The 20,322-nt window shown below is 34.4% G+C and overlaps 1 protein-coding gene across 1 annotated transcript in view; it reads right to left on the bottom strand.

Annotated features, from left to right (window-relative positions):
* Positions 1-3,276: 3,276 nt before the first annotated feature.
* The window catches only part of LOC114341113 (uncharacterized protein DDB_G0271670-like), a 57,983-nt gene continuing 40,937 nt past the window's right edge, over positions 3,277-20,322 (bottom strand). Inside the window, exon 6 of the mRNA XM_028291895.2 lies at positions 3,277-19,118. Within this exon, the coding sequence (XP_028147696.1) occupies positions 18,660-19,118 (459 nt within the window). The 3' untranslated portion in view covers positions 3,277-18,659. The remainder of the gene's footprint in view (positions 19,119-20,322) is intronic.

The raw sequence follows: 20,322 nt of genomic DNA on the forward strand, positions 1-20,322 counted from the left end.
CAGAGCAAGAAGATTAGTTACACCAGCGGAACGACTTGTGCTCTCCAGCGTATGTCCTTCAATACCACATGACTTGCTAATCAATGAGTTACAAAAAATCGGCATAGTTCCTCTCTCCCCCATGACATTCCTCAAAATTAGTGCTTCTATGCCTTGTGAGTGGGATGTGAGTACAATCACATCCTTAGTTTTCGAAGAGAAATATATCAGTCCTCACAGTCTAATACTACCAGAGTCATTTACTCTTATTTTTGACAACACGCTATATAGAATATTCATTTCTCAAGACAGTCTAGTTTGCTTTAGATGCAAGAAGTCAGGTCACATTGCATCACAGTGCTCCGAACCACTAGCTCAACTAATCCCCAACCAAAACAATGAAGCATCGGTATCCAGTGCAACAAATATATCTTTGCAAGCACCCAATGATACAAACCCTTCTCAGTGTGAACAAATGTCTATTTCTAATGTCCCGGAGATACCGAACGAAGTAGATGCATCAAATAAGGACAGTCACATAATTAATCAACCAAAACGTAACTTTGATGAAATTATTTCACCTGAAGCAGATCCATCTTCAAAAGAACGTAACATTTTTCCACCACCTAAAGTCCAAGCAAAATATAAAAAAGCTAAAATTAGTTCAGCAAGCACTTCTGAATGCTCATTTTCTCTCTTACTTGACCCTGCCAAAAACTTAATAGAAAATCACCCTCTACCTTTCCCTCTAAACTTTGATCAACTTAACATGCTCCTAATGAATATCACGGGATCAAAAGATCCTATAGCCACGATTCAAGAATATACCACAGACCTACCAGCCTTGACCGATATGCTTACTGAAGTTTACCCCCATTTAAAGGAAAGATCTATCTAATCAGCCCTAAACATCCATCCTTGGATATAGGCCTCCTCTTCCTTCTTCCATGCCTCTTTATATAGGGCAATTTGCATCCATTTTGACCCAGTGTGTTTCTTCAGGTCATCTGACCATCGCATCTGTGGCCTTCCCCTTTTTCGTTTGTGGTTCCATGGTCTCCAATGTATTATCATCTTAGTCCATCTTTCATCCTTCTGCCGTAGGGTGTGTCCGGCGAACTTCCATTTAAGCTTTGCTACTTGGGTAGAGACGTCTTTCACTTTTGTTTTGTTACGGATCCATTCGTTTCTTTTCCTGTCTGATAATTTAATGTTCAGCATTTGTCTTTCCATGGCTCTTTCTGTCTTTGCTATTTTTTCCATATTCTCTTTTGTAAACGTCCATGTCTGAGAGCCATATATTAAAACAGGGAAAGATCTATAAAACGCAAATTCACGTCCTTAAGGAAAAACATTTATAAACACCTTGGTAGTGAGGCATCGGACTGGGAAAGAGTGACACATCTCAATTAAGTCAACATTAAGATTCAAGATTCTACTCCAAAAGAATATTGATGGATTTTTCCATCGCCTTGCTATGCTCCAACATTTTTCTCTAAATTCCAGCATCTATACTGCAGAGCTCTTTGGTTTGTTTAAAGCCATCAAACATGTATATATTAAAAACTTCCATTGTTGTCTAGTCCTTTCCGACTCTCTTAGCACAGTCAAAGCTATGCAAAATATATACCATAAACACCTCATTGAGAAAAGAATCAAGGCCGAACTAATGGAACCTAAAGAAAGTTTTAGAAGAATCCACTTCCTGTGGATACCATCCCACATAGGCATAGAAGGAAATATGAACAAGCAGATACTAGTGCGCGTAACGCTATCACTAATGATGCATCAGAAAGAGAGTGTCGGAGTGTCGCTAGCGATCTAAAAGTTCATTTCAAAAATAAAGTGTTAGTACGTGGAATCCAATTATTGCTCCAAAGGTTTAATTGTCTACAAATTGTAATTCATTTTTACCAATTTTTGATTTAATATTGTTACAAATGTTTAAATAAAAAAAGACTAGGCGGAGAAGTAATCAACAATGTCAGATATGCTGGCGATACAGCCATTCTTACCTAGTCACTGAAACAAGTTATCGGAGAGACCTTAAAACCAATATTTTAAAGACACAGTGGATGGCAGTTGAAAATATTAATATACACAGAGCAAGGTCTGCTTTCTCTTAATGGAGAAGAGATGATTTTAAATACCTTGGCAGCTGTTTAAGTGTAAATTGTGACTCTGATGAAGAGATAATAACCAGGATCGAAATATCACGTAAGGCTTTTATGACCTGGAAACCAGTTTTATGTAACAGAAACCTGTCGATGAATATTCGCAAGGTCATGAAATGTTATGTGTGGTCTATCTTTTTGTAAGGTTGTGAAACATGGACGTTAAAAACCGATATGCTAAACAAATTAAAAGCAGACGAATCCTAAAGATATCATGGGTTTCGCACACATCCAATGAAGGTGTTCTTCAAATGATGAATTCAGAACGTCTGCCCATAAACATCATAAAGAGGAGAAAAACAGAATACTTCGGATATATAATTGGAGGACCTAAATACCATCTACTTCGCCTTATAATACAAGGAAAAGTGGAAGAAAAGAGATGGATTGGTCGAAAGGAACTTTCATGGTTGCGTAATATTAGACGATGATGTGGTTCCACAGTAGAAAAATTATTATTTCTGGCAGCAGCCGATAAAGAAAGATTTCAGAAACTTGTAAACATGATGACGGCCAACGTCTGAATAGGAACACGGCATCTAAAGAAGATCAAAATTAATCATTGTTATAATTTGTACCTATTATTAAAAAACTGGCTACAACTGTTTGTTGCTTTTGTAACCCTTTTCAACTACACAGAGCGTTAAACTTGTTACGATTTTCATTGAAATTTAGTTATAACTTTTTAAATACCCAGTATAACTGATGCCAATTTTGTATCCTTGTAACGAGGAAGCGAAGCAGATATTAAATCTAAAAGAAAATACAGCGTGTTTAATTAAAAATACATTTTTGATGTGTACACTTGTGATGATAATATAATTTTATCGTCTAGAATACGCCAATGAATTAAGTAAAACGTGTTTTTGTACCGTCTTGGACGATATAAAAGTCGGATCGAAAAGCCTAGTTGATTATTATTCTTGGAGCGTTGATCGAAGAATAATAAACAACAGCGAGGTATAAGAGGTGAGTTTATGTAGGTAGTAGTTCCCGACCATTTTCCGCTGTCGTTTTGGCGAGCTGAGCGAATCCGACAGTTTTCCTCTTACCTATCCCTATACGAGCGGTGATCGTATATCCCTAATATGTCTTTTCATCTGGCGAGCTGGGCGAGATTCCCTTTCTTCCCTTTCCTTATGCATTCATGTCGTATTAATAAAAGCAATTCCTATTTCACGCGATCGTCAAAATCATTCATTCATGTACAAAATATCGTCTCATCGGCCCGAACAGGAAGCTCGATGTGTAGATTATAAATATATTTTATTAACGAAATTAACGAGTAATTAAGGTTAATTATCTTATCTTTTGTATGTTTTGATTCCAAATAAAAATGTCTTAAAAAGCGAACTCTTTTCTTCGACTGATTTAGTTACCTGGAGCAACAACGCAACGACCTCGTTACACACTGTTATGGAAGACCCACTATACAGGGTGTAACGAAAATACAGGTCATAAATTTAATCACATATTCTGGGACCAAAAATAGTTTGATTGAACCTAACTTACCTTAGTACAAATGTGCATATAAAAAAAGTTACAAAATGAAAATCGATTCTTTCCAATATATCGAAAATTATTAAAGATTTTTTATTGAAAATGGAGACATGGCATTCTTATGACAGTAGCATCTTCAGAAAAAATTATAGTGAAATTTGGACACCCTATAAAAATTTTATGGGGGTTTAGTTCCTTTAAACCCCCCCAAACTTTTGTGTACGTTCCAATTAAATTATTATTGTAGTACCATTACTTAAACACAATATTTTTAAAACTTTTTTGGCTCTTAGTACTTTCTCAAAAAGTCAGTTTTTATCGATATATTTTGAATATTTGTCAAATCCACCACATATTTGTATATGGTTAAGTACGATTATGGAGACTTGGTAATAATATGAAAATTTATGTATGAATTACATTTTTAGGTATATTTTGAACCGTATTAAAAAAGAAGCCATATCTCGATAAAAGGTGCCTTCTCGAAAAAATACAAGGAGGCAAAAAAGTTTTAAAAACACTGTGTTTAACGAATGGTGCCGCAGAAATATTTTAATTGGAACGTACACAAACATTTGGGGGTTTAAAAGAACAAAACCCCCATAAATTTTTTATGTAAACATATTAAAAAATCAGCCTCAACTCGATAAAAACTGCCTTATTGAAAAAATACTAAGAGGCATAAAAGTTTTAGGAATATTAAATTTAACTAATGGTACCACAATAATAATTTAATTGAGAAGTACACAAAAGTTTGGGGGGGTTTAAGGGAACAAAACCCCCATAAAATTTTTATGGGGTGCACAAATTTCACTATAATTTTTGTTTAAGATGCTCCTGCCATAAGAATGCCACATATCCATTTTCAATAAAAAATCTCTAATAGTTTTCGATATATTCGAAAAAATCGATTTTCATTTTGTAACTTCAAAGGGCTATAACTTTTTTTGTGTGCATATTTGTACTAAGGTAAGTTAGGTTCAATCGAACTATTTTTGGTCCCAGAATATGTGATTTAATTTATGACCTGTATTTTTGTTACACCCTGTATATGTAATTAATTTTAAAATGTTAAACTTATAACTACCTCCTATTTTTGTAAATAACTTTATTTGGTATCTCCTATAATAACAGATATGCCGGATTTTGTCACAAAAGTTGGATCACTCTGTATCAAGAAAAAGAGACCAAAATGAAATACAAAGACACAATAAAAATGCACTCTCTCAGTTATCTGCAAATGTAAATCAGCCTGATACTAATTGCTTACTGTTAATGTAAACCAGTTAGCAATCAACCTCAGCCAAGACAACTGGGTAGGCCTGCTACAGTTGCAGATGAAATGCCAGGAAAAGATCCATATAACAGCCTATAAGTTCAGAAAACATGTTAGGGAGCAATATTTATTTGATAATAAATTTAATTAATTGATAATAAAACAAAATTACACGAGATAAATCGTCAGCTTACTGCCAAAACAAGCTAACTCCACTTTTTGTCGATTCTGAATACTTTCTTTCCCAGATTTCTACTTCCTTTTCTTCCTGTTGGTTCATAAACTACAATTCGCTGGCATTCATCACTGTGGATCTAAATACTCTCGCGTACACCCGCAGTTTAGCTGGTGTTGACAGATTTGTTGTTCTCAGTATTGAGTTTAGTGACCCTAGGCGCTGTTTCACATTATAAGAATTTAAACGTGCGAGGGTTAGAACGCACGACGACATTCCAATGGTGGCTCATGTAATCATATGAAGCCTTTCTTACTAGACGGTGGTTGGAACGTTTGGTGAAGTCGCCGTGTTTATGCCGACGGCAGCCGTGCCGTCTTTACGCACCCAGTACTTTCATATGATACAGTCGTTCAGTCGCACGAAAGTAGTTTACATGGTTGTTTGGTACATTATTTTCATTTACACTTTGTGGCTGTTTGAAGTAGGTGCATATATTTTATATTATGATGTCTCAGATTGATAGTGAAATATTAATAACATTGATTGAAGCGAGACCTGTTCTTTGGGACATAAATATATAAATATAGAAACTTGACGAGAAATGCTTGGAGTGGTGTATGCCGTGCACTTAACAGTGAATTTGACGAATTAGGTGATAAAGAAAAAACACATTTGGTAAGTAGGTACAGCAAAATTAATTATATGTTACTGATAACAACAGTAATTAAGACTGCTAAGTATATTATAATAAACTTTATTTTACATAGTTTCAATTAACGTTGAGTATAGAGGGTGTTCCATCAATATGTGTGAATCTAAAAATATATAAATCGTATCTTTTTGCGTTCATATGATGGACCCAATGAATTCGGTTCCTCTTATTTCTCTTTCTTCGACGATAAAGTAACCACAACGCTATAATTTGATTTCGCCCCATATAATATAACTATACCATTTATTCTACGAAATTATATTTAGTTTTATAGGGTAAACGACTCGGTGAAGACTGAAGTAGGGCGGCCGTCACGTCTTGTGTGAAATTATCTAAAAACAACATTTAAAACGAGGGAAACAACATTTAAAACGAGGGGAACAACATTTAAAAATGAGTGGATGACGAAGAGTTTTTTAAATTCTGTACATGAAAAACAGATTGTAATGTTGTTCTGAAGCTATTTCCTTGTGGCATTTTTGTAATAAACTATTCTAAATGGGAAATAAGCCACAGTTTAACTTAAAACATGATTTTATTAACGTTTCGACGCCCAGATCGCATGTCGAAACGTTAATAAAATCATTTTTTTAGTTAAACTGTGGCTTATTTCCCATTTAGAATAGTTTATTACATAGATTGTATGAACCAATTAGATGAGCTTATCCAAGATCCCACAAATATCTTAGTAGAACAACGATTATAAAAACAAATTAAGACTTTTAATTAAAAACATAAGAAATAACTGACAAAATAGAAATTGCAAATGAATTAAATACGCACTACAGTACATTAGGACAAAAGTATGGACAAAAAAATACCCATTTGTAATGATACATCGTAATGATACATATCAGACATCGTATCATGTACCTACCTCAGCCACAAAGTGTAAATAAAAATAATATACCAAACAACACAGCAAAATATCTTCGTGCGACTCAATTCTTATTGTGTGAAAAGGACAAGTACGTCAAAACTACCGCACGAGGAAACCCTCGCACGTTCAAAATTCTTATAATGTGAAACAGCCCTATCGCTCTGTTCCCCTTCATTATTCTTTTGTCTATCTCTTTTCCTTGTGTTCCCGTGTATCATTTTTAAATTCAGACGATTCTTCATTTCAATTTAAAGTTTAAAACGTAGATTTCTCAAAGTTTAAAAAGTGAGTTAGGCAATAAGCCAACGAAATGTTAATAAAAAATAAATATCAGAATTATGGGACGATTATATGTTAAAAATAATATAAAACGAAATATTTATAGTAGCAATGACGCTTTTATTCAAGCTCTCGTCTAGATTAAAATTATATTTAAAAGTAAAAAATGCAACGTTGCCAGCAGAAGTCTTGTGCTTGCACGGTAGGCATTAACACACAGGGAAAAATATTCTCTTGATATTGTTAAAGGAACATAATATTAATTATTTTTATACTGTCATTTTTTGAAATTGTCAAAGTAAGAAAAGTAAGTATACATTATTCTTTTTTAAACTTATTGCACGTCCCAATGAAATTTCTGTCGTCACGGTATCCTCTACTTAGAAATTCCCTAATAATTATTTTGAGTTATATACATCATATTTTCAATCGAATAAAATTTGATGTTATACAAAAAGCAGTTAAACCACAAAACAATTAAAAATTGAGTTATCCTAACCACATAGTACATTATATTGTTATTTAAATTATGCAAAAATGATTTAAGCCACATGGATATTTAAAAGAGTGATACAGTTGAAATTTTAACCAATAGTCTGTGAATATTCAACTGGCAATTAGGCAAAAAACGTTTAACCATCAATTCAAGCTAAAAACGACTCAACGCACAGTCAGCTATTTTAAGTTTATTTTGCAATAAACATTCAACTTCCTGTATCAACCCACATTAGCGCCATAACAGCTAAACAGCATATTGGAGAATCGTCGTTATCTTTTATTATTTGGTTAATAGTTTTTATAATAATAAATTTGGGTTATAAAAGTGCTACACATTCCAATAACAAATTAAAGGCCTTATAGGTAAGGCGACAGATACTCTGAAATTAAAACATTCCAAACAAATTGAAAAGGCCAAATCTGCAGGAGACCCATCCTCTTCCAAAGTTTCCGATTGGGATAACATAAACGACAGTTGAATTTGTACAACCTTGGTATCCGTGATGGTAGCACAGGAAGGGAGGTTTTTAAGGTTTGGCTTGAACATGAAGCTGAGAAACTCAACAGGTGGGATCCTATTTAAGGAAGTACATCAAAGATCATGTTAATTCAGCTGTTAAAAACCTTGGTTCTGTGGTCAGACTTTTGCAGTAGTCAAACTCGTAGTATCAATATTAGTGCCCAGGAACGTAATCGTTAATTTGTTGTTAACAAAATAGAAAGAGGAGAAATGGTTTCAATTGACAAACTATTGGAATGTATCACAAACAGAAAACTTGACTTTCAGAAAGAAAATTGGCTCATGAAGTCAAAGTTTTAAAGAATGAGTCTTTCTTGCTCTAAATGAAACCACACACATCAGAAGAAAACGTACACATCGTAGATGTAGAAAAAAGTTCCGACTGCAGAAATCGTTCAAAGATATGGAGTTGGATCAGCAGTTATGGCCAACAGGTAAACCAGTATCCAAAGAAAAAATTAAAGATTTCAAAGAAATATTAAAGCTAGTACCACAAGATCTAAAACCATTTAATAATTTCTTAAGAACAGCTGAACAGGGTAATTCTATTGATGATGTTGATGGTTTTGGAGCAGAAAATGCTTCGACATTGATGAAAGGATTAAAATTATTTGAAACACTTTTTAAATATTGTTAAAATTTTTAATTCTCTATTATCAATTAGTTTATCCTACATTTTGTATTAATAAAACATGTTTTAGAATTAGTATGTGGGTTACTGTAATTTAATAAACTTACTTTTGTGTTTAACTTGAAAAGCAAAAAGGATTTATCCATAATTTTATTGGTTTTATTTACACAGAAATAATTAATTTCAAATGTTACTGATATAATGATATATCATAATCATAGGTACACTATGATAAAACATGTGATTTGAAAGAGATTATGGACTTTAAAGTTATTTATCTTAAAATCAGAATTATGTTGGTTGACTTTTTGCATAAAACAATCCAACTTATTCAGGAATTATTTCCAAACGAATTTAAGGTTGCAGCTCTTGTCAAAATCTATTACTTCTACATTATATCCTTTCATAATTCGCTACATTCTGTACTCTCTCGAAAATACGGCAACACTGTGCGAAAATGTAACGTCAAAATTGTATGACGTGCAATTAAATTTAAAGAAACAATGAATACGTACTTACGAAAGTCATTCGTACAAAAAGGTTCCCCATGTCGATGAGAAAAAGTGCGACGTACTGGGAGAAATATGGCAACACTGTCTTACACATCTACTCTTCCTCCCTCTTACCCCACCACTTTCACGTAGCTGCATTGCTTAGTGTCGGCCTAGCGCCTTCGAGGACGGAGGTCTCGGTCGTTGTTAGCGCCAATGTGAAATTCATGCTGTGATACGTTTTTTACGTGCAAAACGGATTTCACCTATTGACGTTCATCGTCAGTTAATCAAAGTTTATTGGTAAAAGTGAATATAAGTTCAACATGTTCAACTGAGCGGAAGGCCTTCAGATCATCGTGAATTTCCGTTCGGCCTTCACTGAATTCTCTACACGAACATATACTTCGATTAACTGACGATGAATGTCAATATGTACATGGAATCCATTTTACATTTAAAGGACGTATTACAGCATGAGATATGAGATAAAAAGACACTCAATGAGATGAAGAATAATAAATCGCCAGGAAAAGACGGGATAACTGTAGAAATGCTAAAAATGGTGGGAAAACAACTAGAGAAGTTTTATACATACTTATGAATAAAATATTAATGACAAAACAAATACCCAACACTTGGAACGAAGAAGCAACACTGTTACTATTTAAGAAAGGAGATAAAAAGGATCTAAATAATTACATACCCATAACTTTACTAAATGTAATGTACAAACTATTAATCAAGATATTAACAAACAGATTAACAACTAAATTAGATGGATACCAGGAAAGAGGTATTAAGGTAATGAAACAAACGCAGCCTATTAAAATAAACCGAGGAGTAAGACAAGGAGATAACCATCTCGCCCAAGCTATTCAACCAAGCGCTAGAAGATGTGTTCAAACAACTACACTGGCATGGCTTGAGTATAAACATAAACGGGCAATATCTGAATTACTTACGATATGCTGATGATATTGTATTAATAACAGAAAGAAGTGAAGAATTACAAAGAATGATGGAAGAACTAGATAGAGAATCGACAAAGATAGGACTGAAGATGAATTACAGTGGCAAAAACAAGAATAGAACAAGTAAAGGAGTATATATCTATTAAATAAAGGAAATCAGACCGAAGAAATAAAGAGGAGAATAAGATTGGCCTGGGCATCATTCGGAAAACTGTCTTATATTCTAAAGAACAGAAAATACCCGCAATACCTAAAAACAAGAGTCTTCAATCAATGTATACTTCCTGTTCTAACATATGGCTCTCAGACATGGACGTTTACAAAAGAAAATATGGACAAAATAGCAAAGACAGAAAGATCCATGGAAAGACAAATGCTGAACATGAAACTATCAGACAGGAAAAGAAACGAATGTATATCCGTAACAAAACAAAAGTGAAAGATGTCTCAACCCAAGTAGCAAATCTTAAATGGAATTTCGCCGGACACAGCCTACGGCAGAAGGATGAAAGATGGACTAAGATGATTATACATTGGAGACCGTGGAACCACAAACGAAAAAGGAGAAGGCCACAGATGCGATGGTCAGATGACCTGAAGAAACACAGTGGGTCAAAATGGATGCAAATTGCCCAAGATAGAGAGGCATGGAAGAAGGAAGAGGAGGCCTATATCCAAGGATGGGTGTGTAGGGCTGATTAGATAGATTACAGCATGAATTTCACATTGGCGGTAACAGCGACCGAGACCTCCATCTTCGAAGGCTGCTAGGCCGGCAATAAGCAGTGCAGCTACTTGAAAGTGGTGGGGTAAGAGGGAGGAAGAGTAGATGTGTAAGACAGTGTTGCCAGATTTCTCCCAGCACGTCGCACTCTTTCTCGTCGGCATAGGGAAACTTTTTTATGAGTTGACCCTCGTATTTGATCCGCTTAGAACTGATTTTATGAACTTTTATGACTAGAAGGCATTATAAGGTGATTAATCCGCAAATGTAACACAGTAAGTTGATCCAAAAATATTTGATAGGGACTTGAGGAAATTACATTTTGATAATTATTTCTACTTGGGCATATTTACAAAGGTATACAGGAAAACAAGCTCTACAATTTCGAACATTTTGATCGCCAATCTATCAAAATAGCGTATCATGGATATGTAGGAAGAATGAATGAGATGGAGGCTATAAAACTCATATACCGAGGAGCAAAAAAAGCAAAATTTAAAAACCGAGTGTAGGAAATCATAAGAACATTTGAAATTTCAAACTAGAACACAACGGCTAAATATAGGAAGCGTGGCAATTGATCTTGGAATGAGCCAACAAGACTTACAAAGCCAAGGTTTTTCAGTAAATTGTATATAATTCGAAAACAGGACCTTAGCTTATACGTAAGGATTTTATTGCGCATTGAAACCTGTATGCAGATCTCAGAACAGAGATTTGCGAAATAATTTCAAATAAAGACTTCTACTTAGAAGCCTTACAACCTTCAGCATATTCCGTGTATCAATCCAATATCGTGTAACAATTTCAGATATGCAGACAACACAGTGTCAGTATGTAGTTAAAAATGAAGAGATTTTGATGTTATTTATTTATAAAAAGGGATACAACTCTTAAAGTAACATAATCTGAATAATTAAACCTGAAATAAGAGAAAATCACTAAACAGAGTATAACAACAACTATAAAGAAGACAGAGAAGTAAACTAAAGATAAAATTAGTTAATTAAAGTGAATTAAAAGACAATTTATGTTTCATTTCGATTCAGAGGCAAGGCACAATCTACAGACAGACTGTTTCTGTTATGAACTTCCTCAGTGCAGATGCTTGCCCGCCTCTGAATCAAAACGAAACGATATTGTCTTTTTAAAGGGAATTTTAAAAATAGATTGAAATCCACCATAAGAACGCTGCCGCGACATCTATTAAAGAAAATAGGAAAGTCCCAGATACAGAATACATTATTAAAAATAATAATATACACTAATTTAAATCTGAAACTTTCCTTATTAGAACCCTTCTCTGTTAACATCCTAAATCTCTGCCTTCCACAATTTACATGAGATGTGGATGTTAACAGAGGAGGGGTCCAATAAGGAAAGTTTAAGATTTAAATTAGTGTATATTATTATTTTCAATAATGTATTCTGTATCTGGGACTTTCCTATTTTCTATAAAATTAGTTGTTATGGTGGCAGAGCTAATATTAAATTTCTAATATTATTCTGTAACTTGCATTACATTTCAAAACTTTCGATGAAATTGGAGCAGATAACGTGACAATTAGATTGATTACTTCCAAGAGTGTACCAATAAGGATCTCCATGGTCAAGGAATGTTCATTTCATCAACATTATAGTAGAATAAAATGAGATGTACAATCCAATCTTGAGTAGATTATGGTACCTATGTGCTGGCTAAATTGAGTCATTTTTCCATGTAAATTCCCTCAAGAAAATCCAAGGTCAATACAGTAATCTCCTACTGATCAAATCTCTACAGTGAGGCAGATTTGAGCCAACACATACATAATATATAATACTATTATAAAACAGTAACAGAGCCAAATAACCAGAAGAAACACCAATCACTAACACTATAAAACAATACATTGAGGAATAAATGACGTTAAATACAATGTTATTAATACTTGTATATATGTTAAATAAACATAATTCACAATAATCATAAAATAAACATAATAAAATATTTTCTGTACATTTCTGGATCAATTTGACATAATCTATTGCTGTGTGAATCGAATTATAGACAACATCGGGCTCTAAAAAGTGAACCGAACCAAAACACATAATCTATTAAATACGAGGGTACAACGTACCCATAATAACCTTCTAAAAAAGGGCAACCTCACACTGGGCGAGAATTGGAGAGAAATAACCTTGTTTACCACCATAAACAAAATTTTCACGACCATCATACTTAAAAAAGATTAACAAACAAGATTGGATTTCGAGCTAATCAAGCAGGATTTAGACCAGGATCCTTCTGCATAGACCAATTAATACTGTGAGGGTAATAATGGAACAATCGGTTGAATGGAACACACCCCTATACATGTTTTTCGTTGATTTAAAACGTGCCTTTGACAGCTAATCTCTCATGATGCTATATGGAAAATTTTAGAGCTAAGAAACATCCCGCATAAAATAATTTCCATTATAAAGTCACTGTATGTAATATAGTGGTGACTAGTGGGCTGGTAACCCTTATAGGTTAAGGCAGTCGTTGGGCAGACAATATATTCTATGTCGCCTGTCTGCCCTGTCATATAGAATATAGGATTTGTGATATCCTAAGAAATCAGTTCACAAGAAGAATGTCGGTGTTTAAAGAGAGGATTGATTTTTATGAAATGAGACAAGCAGAAAATGAGGTAGTTCGACAGTGGTATGCCAGATTAAAAAACCAAGCTAGTAACTGCAAATTTAGTAATTTATTAAATGATGTACTTAAAGACAAGTTTATAACAGGACTACGGAAGGACGCTATTTTAGATAGGCTTTGTGAAGAGGAACATTACATAAAATTTGAAGCCCTGCCCTGGTGGAGCTAGCGTTAAAGAAGGAAGCAACACTAAATCAATCGTATGCAACACAAGTACATCGAGTTGAGGAAGTGAAAAGAAGACCTGAAGGCCAGGTTAAGCAGGTGCCAAAAATAAAAGAAGGTACAACAGAAAGTAATGTTAGATGTAGACATTGTGGACGAGGTAACCATAATTTTTTAATGTGTAGATATAGATCTTTTCGCTGTAGGATATGTAATAAAGCAGGTCATTTAGCTCAAGTTTGTCCTCAAAAGACAAATAATTTTGTATCGGTAGAGTCACGTTGTCAAGGAGCATCTGAAGGAAGAAATGGATGCAACAGGGTCAGAAGCAGTAGTCTATATTGATATGAATTATGTGACTAATGAATATGTTAAGCCATCAAAAATAGAATTAATTATAAATAATAAACCTCTACTAATGGAGTTGGACTCTGGTGCAGGTATTTCGGTAATACCGAAACAAATTTTTATGAATAAATTTGATACTAACACAATCAATTCAACACAAATTAGGTTGAAATGTTATGATGGTTCAATAATTAGGCCAGAAGGTGAATTTTTAGCTAAGGTTAAGTATGGGAATAAGGTACATGATTCCAAATTTGTTGTTGTTAAAAATGGTACAACTCTCCATTAGTAGGCAGGGATCTAATGAAACTTTTTGATTTACAAGTAGTATTTGATAAAGACCTATATAAAATAGATATAAATGATTTAAATGATCTTAGGAACTATGAAGGTTTATTTGTAGATGAGTTAGGTTGTTACAAGTATGAAAAGATTAAACTAAAGGTTGAAGCGGGGGTTAAACCTATTTTTCATAAGCCAAGACCAGTGCCTTTTCTTTTTAAGGAGCAAATTGATAACGAATTAGATGGATTAGTACAAAAGGGGGTAATTTCATTAGTAGATAATTCGGATTGGGGTACACCTCTTGTGCCTGTCATAAAAGAGATCGGACAAATTCGTTTGTGTGCAGACTACAAGATAACAATAAATAGATTTTAAGAGGACTTTAAACATCCTTTACCTCGAATTGAAGAACTTTTTGTGGCTCTCCAAGGTGGAGAGTATTTCACAAAACTAGATTTGAAAAACGCATATAATCAATTAGAAGTGAGTGATGAAATGAAATTGTTGTTATCTTGGAGTACTCATAGGGGTATTTATCAACTTCATAGGCTCCCCTATGCACCAAACCAGCATGTGCCATTTTTCAAAAAACTATAGAAAGAGTATTACAAGGAGCCAGTGGAACTATAAATTTTATGGATGACATTGTAGTCACAGGGAATAATAGGGGAGAACACTTAAAAAATTTGGAAGATGTATTTAGTAGGCTCTATAAGGCTGGTTTTAGACTTAATTTAAAAAAGTGTAAGTTTTTTGAGCCTGAAATTAGATATTTAGAACATGTTATTAATAAAAATGGTCTTCATACAGATCCAGAAAAGGTTAAAGCCATAGTAGAGGTTCCTCGACCTACCAACGTAACAAAAATGAAGGCTTTTGTGGGAATGATTAACTATTATGCTCGTTTGCTCCCTAAAATGTCAATATTGTAAGTCCATTATATAACTTGTTGAAGGCAAATACACCATTTAGATGGTCAAGAGAGTGTGAGAAATCTTTTAAACAAGCTAAAGAGGCTATATTATTAGGCCAGACGTTAGCATATTTTGATCCTGCGAAACCAATTAATTTTTTTTGTGACAGTTCAAATAAGGGACTGGGATGTGTGCTTTTACATATTTAGCCAGATGGGTCAGTGAAACCCATTAGTTTCGCTTCAAGGTTATTAAGTAAAACAGAATCTAGTTATTCAGTTATCCACAAAGAAGCTCTTGCAATATTTTGGGGGGTCAAAAAGTTTTATCAATATTTGATGGGAAACAAGTTTGTTTTATGTTCAGATCACAAACCTCTTCAGACAATTTTTGGGGAACACAAAGGAATACCACAAATGGCTGCGGGGCGTCTTCAAAGATGGGCTTTTTTCTTAAGCGGATTTAATTACAGGTTTCAACATGTGAAGGGAAGTCAAAATGGGGGAGCAGATGGGCTTTCAAGGCTTCCTTTAGCTTCAGAGGGGGAAAATGACACAGCCTAAGATTATTTTCATTTTTTGAAAGTAGAAGACAAGTTACTAGTAAGCGCTGAGATATTAGTTCGAGAAACACGAGTAGATAGAAACTTAGCGAAGGTATATAGGTATGTAAGGGAAGGTTGGCCAGAGGCAGTAGAAGAAGATTTACGGCCTTTTAAGAGGAGGCATCTTGAATTAAGTCTAGATAATGGTATGTTAATGTGGGGATTTAGGGTAATTGTACCGGAAAGGATAAGAAAGCAGTTATTAGAGGAAATACATGAGGCACCCAATAGAATGGTTAAGATGAAGACACTTGCTAGACAGTATTTTTGGTGATATCTGGATGAAGAAATTGAGGATTATGTATAGAGTTGTGGAGCATGTATGACCAACACAAGTAATCCAAATAAGACAGTATTGGTAAAGTTTGAAGAAGCCAAGGGAGTATTTGATAGAATTCACTTCTTAGGACCAGTCAGAAGAAAGATGTTTTTGATCATAACAGACTCATTTTCAAAGTGGCCGGAAGTGTATATCATGGATAAAACATATACCACAGCAACACTGCAAATACTAAGAGATTGCTTTGCTAGGTATGGGTTGCCAAATACTATAATATCGGATAATGGGCCCCAATTGGTTAGTGAAGAATTTGAAACATTTTGTAAAACGAATGGCATCACACATACAACGTCTGCTCCATATCATCCAGCAACTAATGGGGCTTCTGAAAACAGTGTAAAAACTTTTAAAAATGCCCTGAACAAGTTATTAATGGATAAAACTTCTGATTCAAAAGATTTATGGGTGCTTATAAGTAAATATTTGTTTTCATATAGAAATACACCTCATTGCACTACGGGGGAAACTCCTTCACAACTAATGTTTGGTGACATATTAAGACCCGCTTAGATTTTATGACTAGCTCTGCTAGAGAAAGGGCTAGGTTAAACCAGATTAAACATCATCATGGGGGTAGACAGGTAGTATTCGAAGAAGGGGAATTAGTTTATACTAAAGATTATAGGAATTTAAATAAACCTTCATGGATCCAAGCTATAATTGTCTCAAAGCTGGGCCAGTTAACTTTATCTGTAAGCCAGTTACAAATAGTAATTTATTATGGAAAAGACATGCAGATCAAATTATTAAGGTGGGGAAATTTTATGATGAAGTTAAACTTGATGTGGATAGGGAGACAGTTGTAGACAGACAGGAATTTCAGGGTAATACTCAAAATGTAACTGGCTATCCGATATGGACTGGTATAGTAGGCGATACAAACAGACCTGATAGTTATAATAACAGTAATACTCAAGAGGCTGATGTAGCGGGAGTGTCGGGAGTGCAAACAGTTATTTCGAAACCGCTAGAGAGTGACGCGAGTGAATGTAATCCTAATGCTACTGTAAACCTGGCTAGCTCTATACAGCCTGGTGCTCTTAAGGTTAGCTGTCCAGTACTTTCCACAAGACCTCATCGTATTATAAAACCTCCTGAAAGGCTTGATTTATAATGCTCTAATTTAAGGATGGAGAGGTGTAATATAGTGGTGACTAGTGGGCTGGTAACCCTTGTAAGTTAAGGCAGTCGTTGGGCAGACAATATATTCTATGTCGCCTGTCTGTCCTGTCATATAGAATATAGGGTGAAGTTAACCTCATTGTAAAATCATGTAAGGAAAACGTTTATAGAATAAAGTATTTTACACAAATAAGTCTCAATATATTACACTGTACACTGAGGCGAAATGCAGCGTCACACACAATGGGATCAACAATGACGAATTAGAAGTACTTACTGGAGTCAGACAGCGATGCGTGCTTTCTCCGTTTCTTTTTAACATAGCAGTAGAATATGTTCTCTCCAAACTATACTCCGACATAAGAGGGATACAATGGACGTTAACCACACGCCTAAGCGATCTAGAATACCCCGACGATATCTTCCTATTAGGACATAGGTTCCAAGATGTGGCTGACCAATTCGAAACACTTTCCACTGAAGCCAATAAAATAGGTTTGAAAATAAATATAAGTAAAACCAAGTCGATGAGAATAAACGCAAGGAACAACATGCTATTTACTATCGGCAACACGCAGATTGAAAATGTGGAAAACGTTATGTATCTTAGAAGTGTCATAACAGAAAACGGAGGTACAGAAAAGGTTATTCATAAGAGAATACGAAAAGCTCAACAAGCATTCAGCATGCTCAACCCTGTTTGGAGGTCTGGCGAGTATACTACAAGGACTAAGATCCGAATATTTACCTTAGAGACCGAAAACTCTTACAGACAAACTGCAGGTCTTTGTTAACAAATGTTTATGAACAATAAATTGTTTATAATTTCTGGCCTAACATCATCAGAAAGGAAGATCTATTACACTTAACCGAACAAAAGAGAGTAGAATATGAAATTAAGTCCAGAAAGAGGGGTTGGATCGGTAACACACTCCGAAAAAATAGTTTTAGTATTGCACAGGCTGTCCCAGAGTGGAATCCCAAAGGAAAAAGAGGTCGCCCAGCATAAAATTGAAGAAGATCCATCATGGCCGAAATAAGAGGTCACGGAAAGTCTTGGAATAAGGTGAAGGTATTAGTATAAAATAGAACCCGTTTTCACTGAAGCTCTATGCTCCACTTAGGAGTCCAAGAACCTTGTATATATCAATATACATTCAATAAAACAATACACTTGAGGAATAAATGACGTTAAATACAATGTTATAATACTTCTACATTATGTTAAATAAACATAATTCTCATTAATCATAAAATTAATCACAATAAAATATTTTCTGTACATTTTTGGATCAACTTGTCATAATATATTGCTGTATGAATCGAATTATAGACAACATCGGGGTCTAGAAAGTGGCCTAACCCAAACATATAATCTATTAAATAGGAGGGCAGAACGTACCCATAATTTTAGTCAGCCTCGATTGTTTGCTATCACAAGTACTTATCTTATCAGTTGCTGTTCTCTTACAATTTACTTTATTAACGCTCTTTACCTTTAGTATATTAGGTCTATGAGGCGTATTAGTATGATTTAAAACAGACATATTCCGATGATTTTGAGTATTATTTAGAGTTTTACGTTTCGGAGTAATAGCCATCATGATCTCGTTTCTTTGGCATTCTAAACGTTTAGTAGATAGTAAGATGGCTCCTCCCATCTTCTTAGCTCCGTAGTTTGGCACGGCTGCTGGCTTTGGAAGGGTTTTGTATGTTTTCATATTCGAACGTTGCAAGTTGGGAATTGTCAACAATAGGGACTGAGTGGTTATTGGTGGAGTTGTCTGTGCAGACTGGGGAGATTCCAAACATATGTAATTGTCTCCTATTTGCACAAACTGAAACATATACAACATTATTTTAGTTCCTAGTTCCTTGCATACTAATATTTGAATATAAACAGCTGTTTGAAATTTTTTAGTATTTATCACATCACGTATATAACATCTACTAAATTTAATAAGAATAAACCACAGTTTTATTTAAAATACGTTATATTCAGAAACTACGAACTATAAATACGAACCACTCAGCACAAGTGAAGAAGATAAAGAAAGAACGGGCGAGAAAGAAGTTGAATTTATACCAAACATTACAATGGATGAATTAACTGACGCTATTAGGAAGATAAAAATGGAAAGGCACCAGGTCATGATAAAATTACGGCAGAAATGATAAAAAACATGGGTGATATGGGATTACAAAAGTATTAGAACTATTTCAAATGATTTGGGGAGACGAACAAATACCCACAGACTGGGAAATTGGTCTGATTGTAACAATACATAAGAAAGGTGACAACAAGAATAATTGCAACAACTATAGAGGAATAACTCTGTTAAGTACAGTGATGAAAGTTTATGAGCTAATAGTAGAGAGGAAACTGAGAAAAATAATAGAACCAATATTAGAAGAATCGCAAAGTGGTTTTAGATCTGGTAGATGTACACAAAATCACATTTTACGTTAAACGATATAATAAATAAGATTATCTAGGAAAAAAAAACGTACCTAAGTTTCCTTGATATGGAAAAAGCATTCGATAAAGTACCTAGATCAAAAGTATGGAAAAGTCTGAAGAACAGAAACATACAAGAGAAACTTATACGTGTAACTAAATCAATATACAGAGACAGTAAAAACCGTGTAATAAGTAAAAATATGATATCTGACGAGTTCAGAACAACTCAAGGTGTAATACAAAGGGGAAGCTTGAGCCCGTTACTGTTTATTACGTTTATGAACGAAATAATAAAAGAAACAAAAACAAAAGTCAGACCACTACATATAGGGTATAGAAATATGAAAAGCACTGAGATAGCAGATTATACATTTGCCGACGATAATCTTAGCAGCGACTGAAGACGAGTTACAAAGAAGCGTAAAAACATGGAACACAGTTTTAAAAAAGTATGGTATGACTATGAACAAAGAAAAATCGAAGGTCATGGTAATAGCCAAAGAAAGAGAGGATGTTCATGTTCATATAGATGATACAGAGAATAGACAGGTACAATTATTTGAGTACTTGGGAGTAACCAT

The sequence above is a fragment of the Diabrotica virgifera genome, chromosome 10 (genome assembly GCF_917563875.1).
Source record: "Diabrotica virgifera virgifera chromosome 10, PGI_DIABVI_V3a".
Lineage (NCBI taxonomy): Eukaryota > Metazoa > Arthropoda > Insecta > Coleoptera > Chrysomelidae > Diabrotica > Diabrotica virgifera.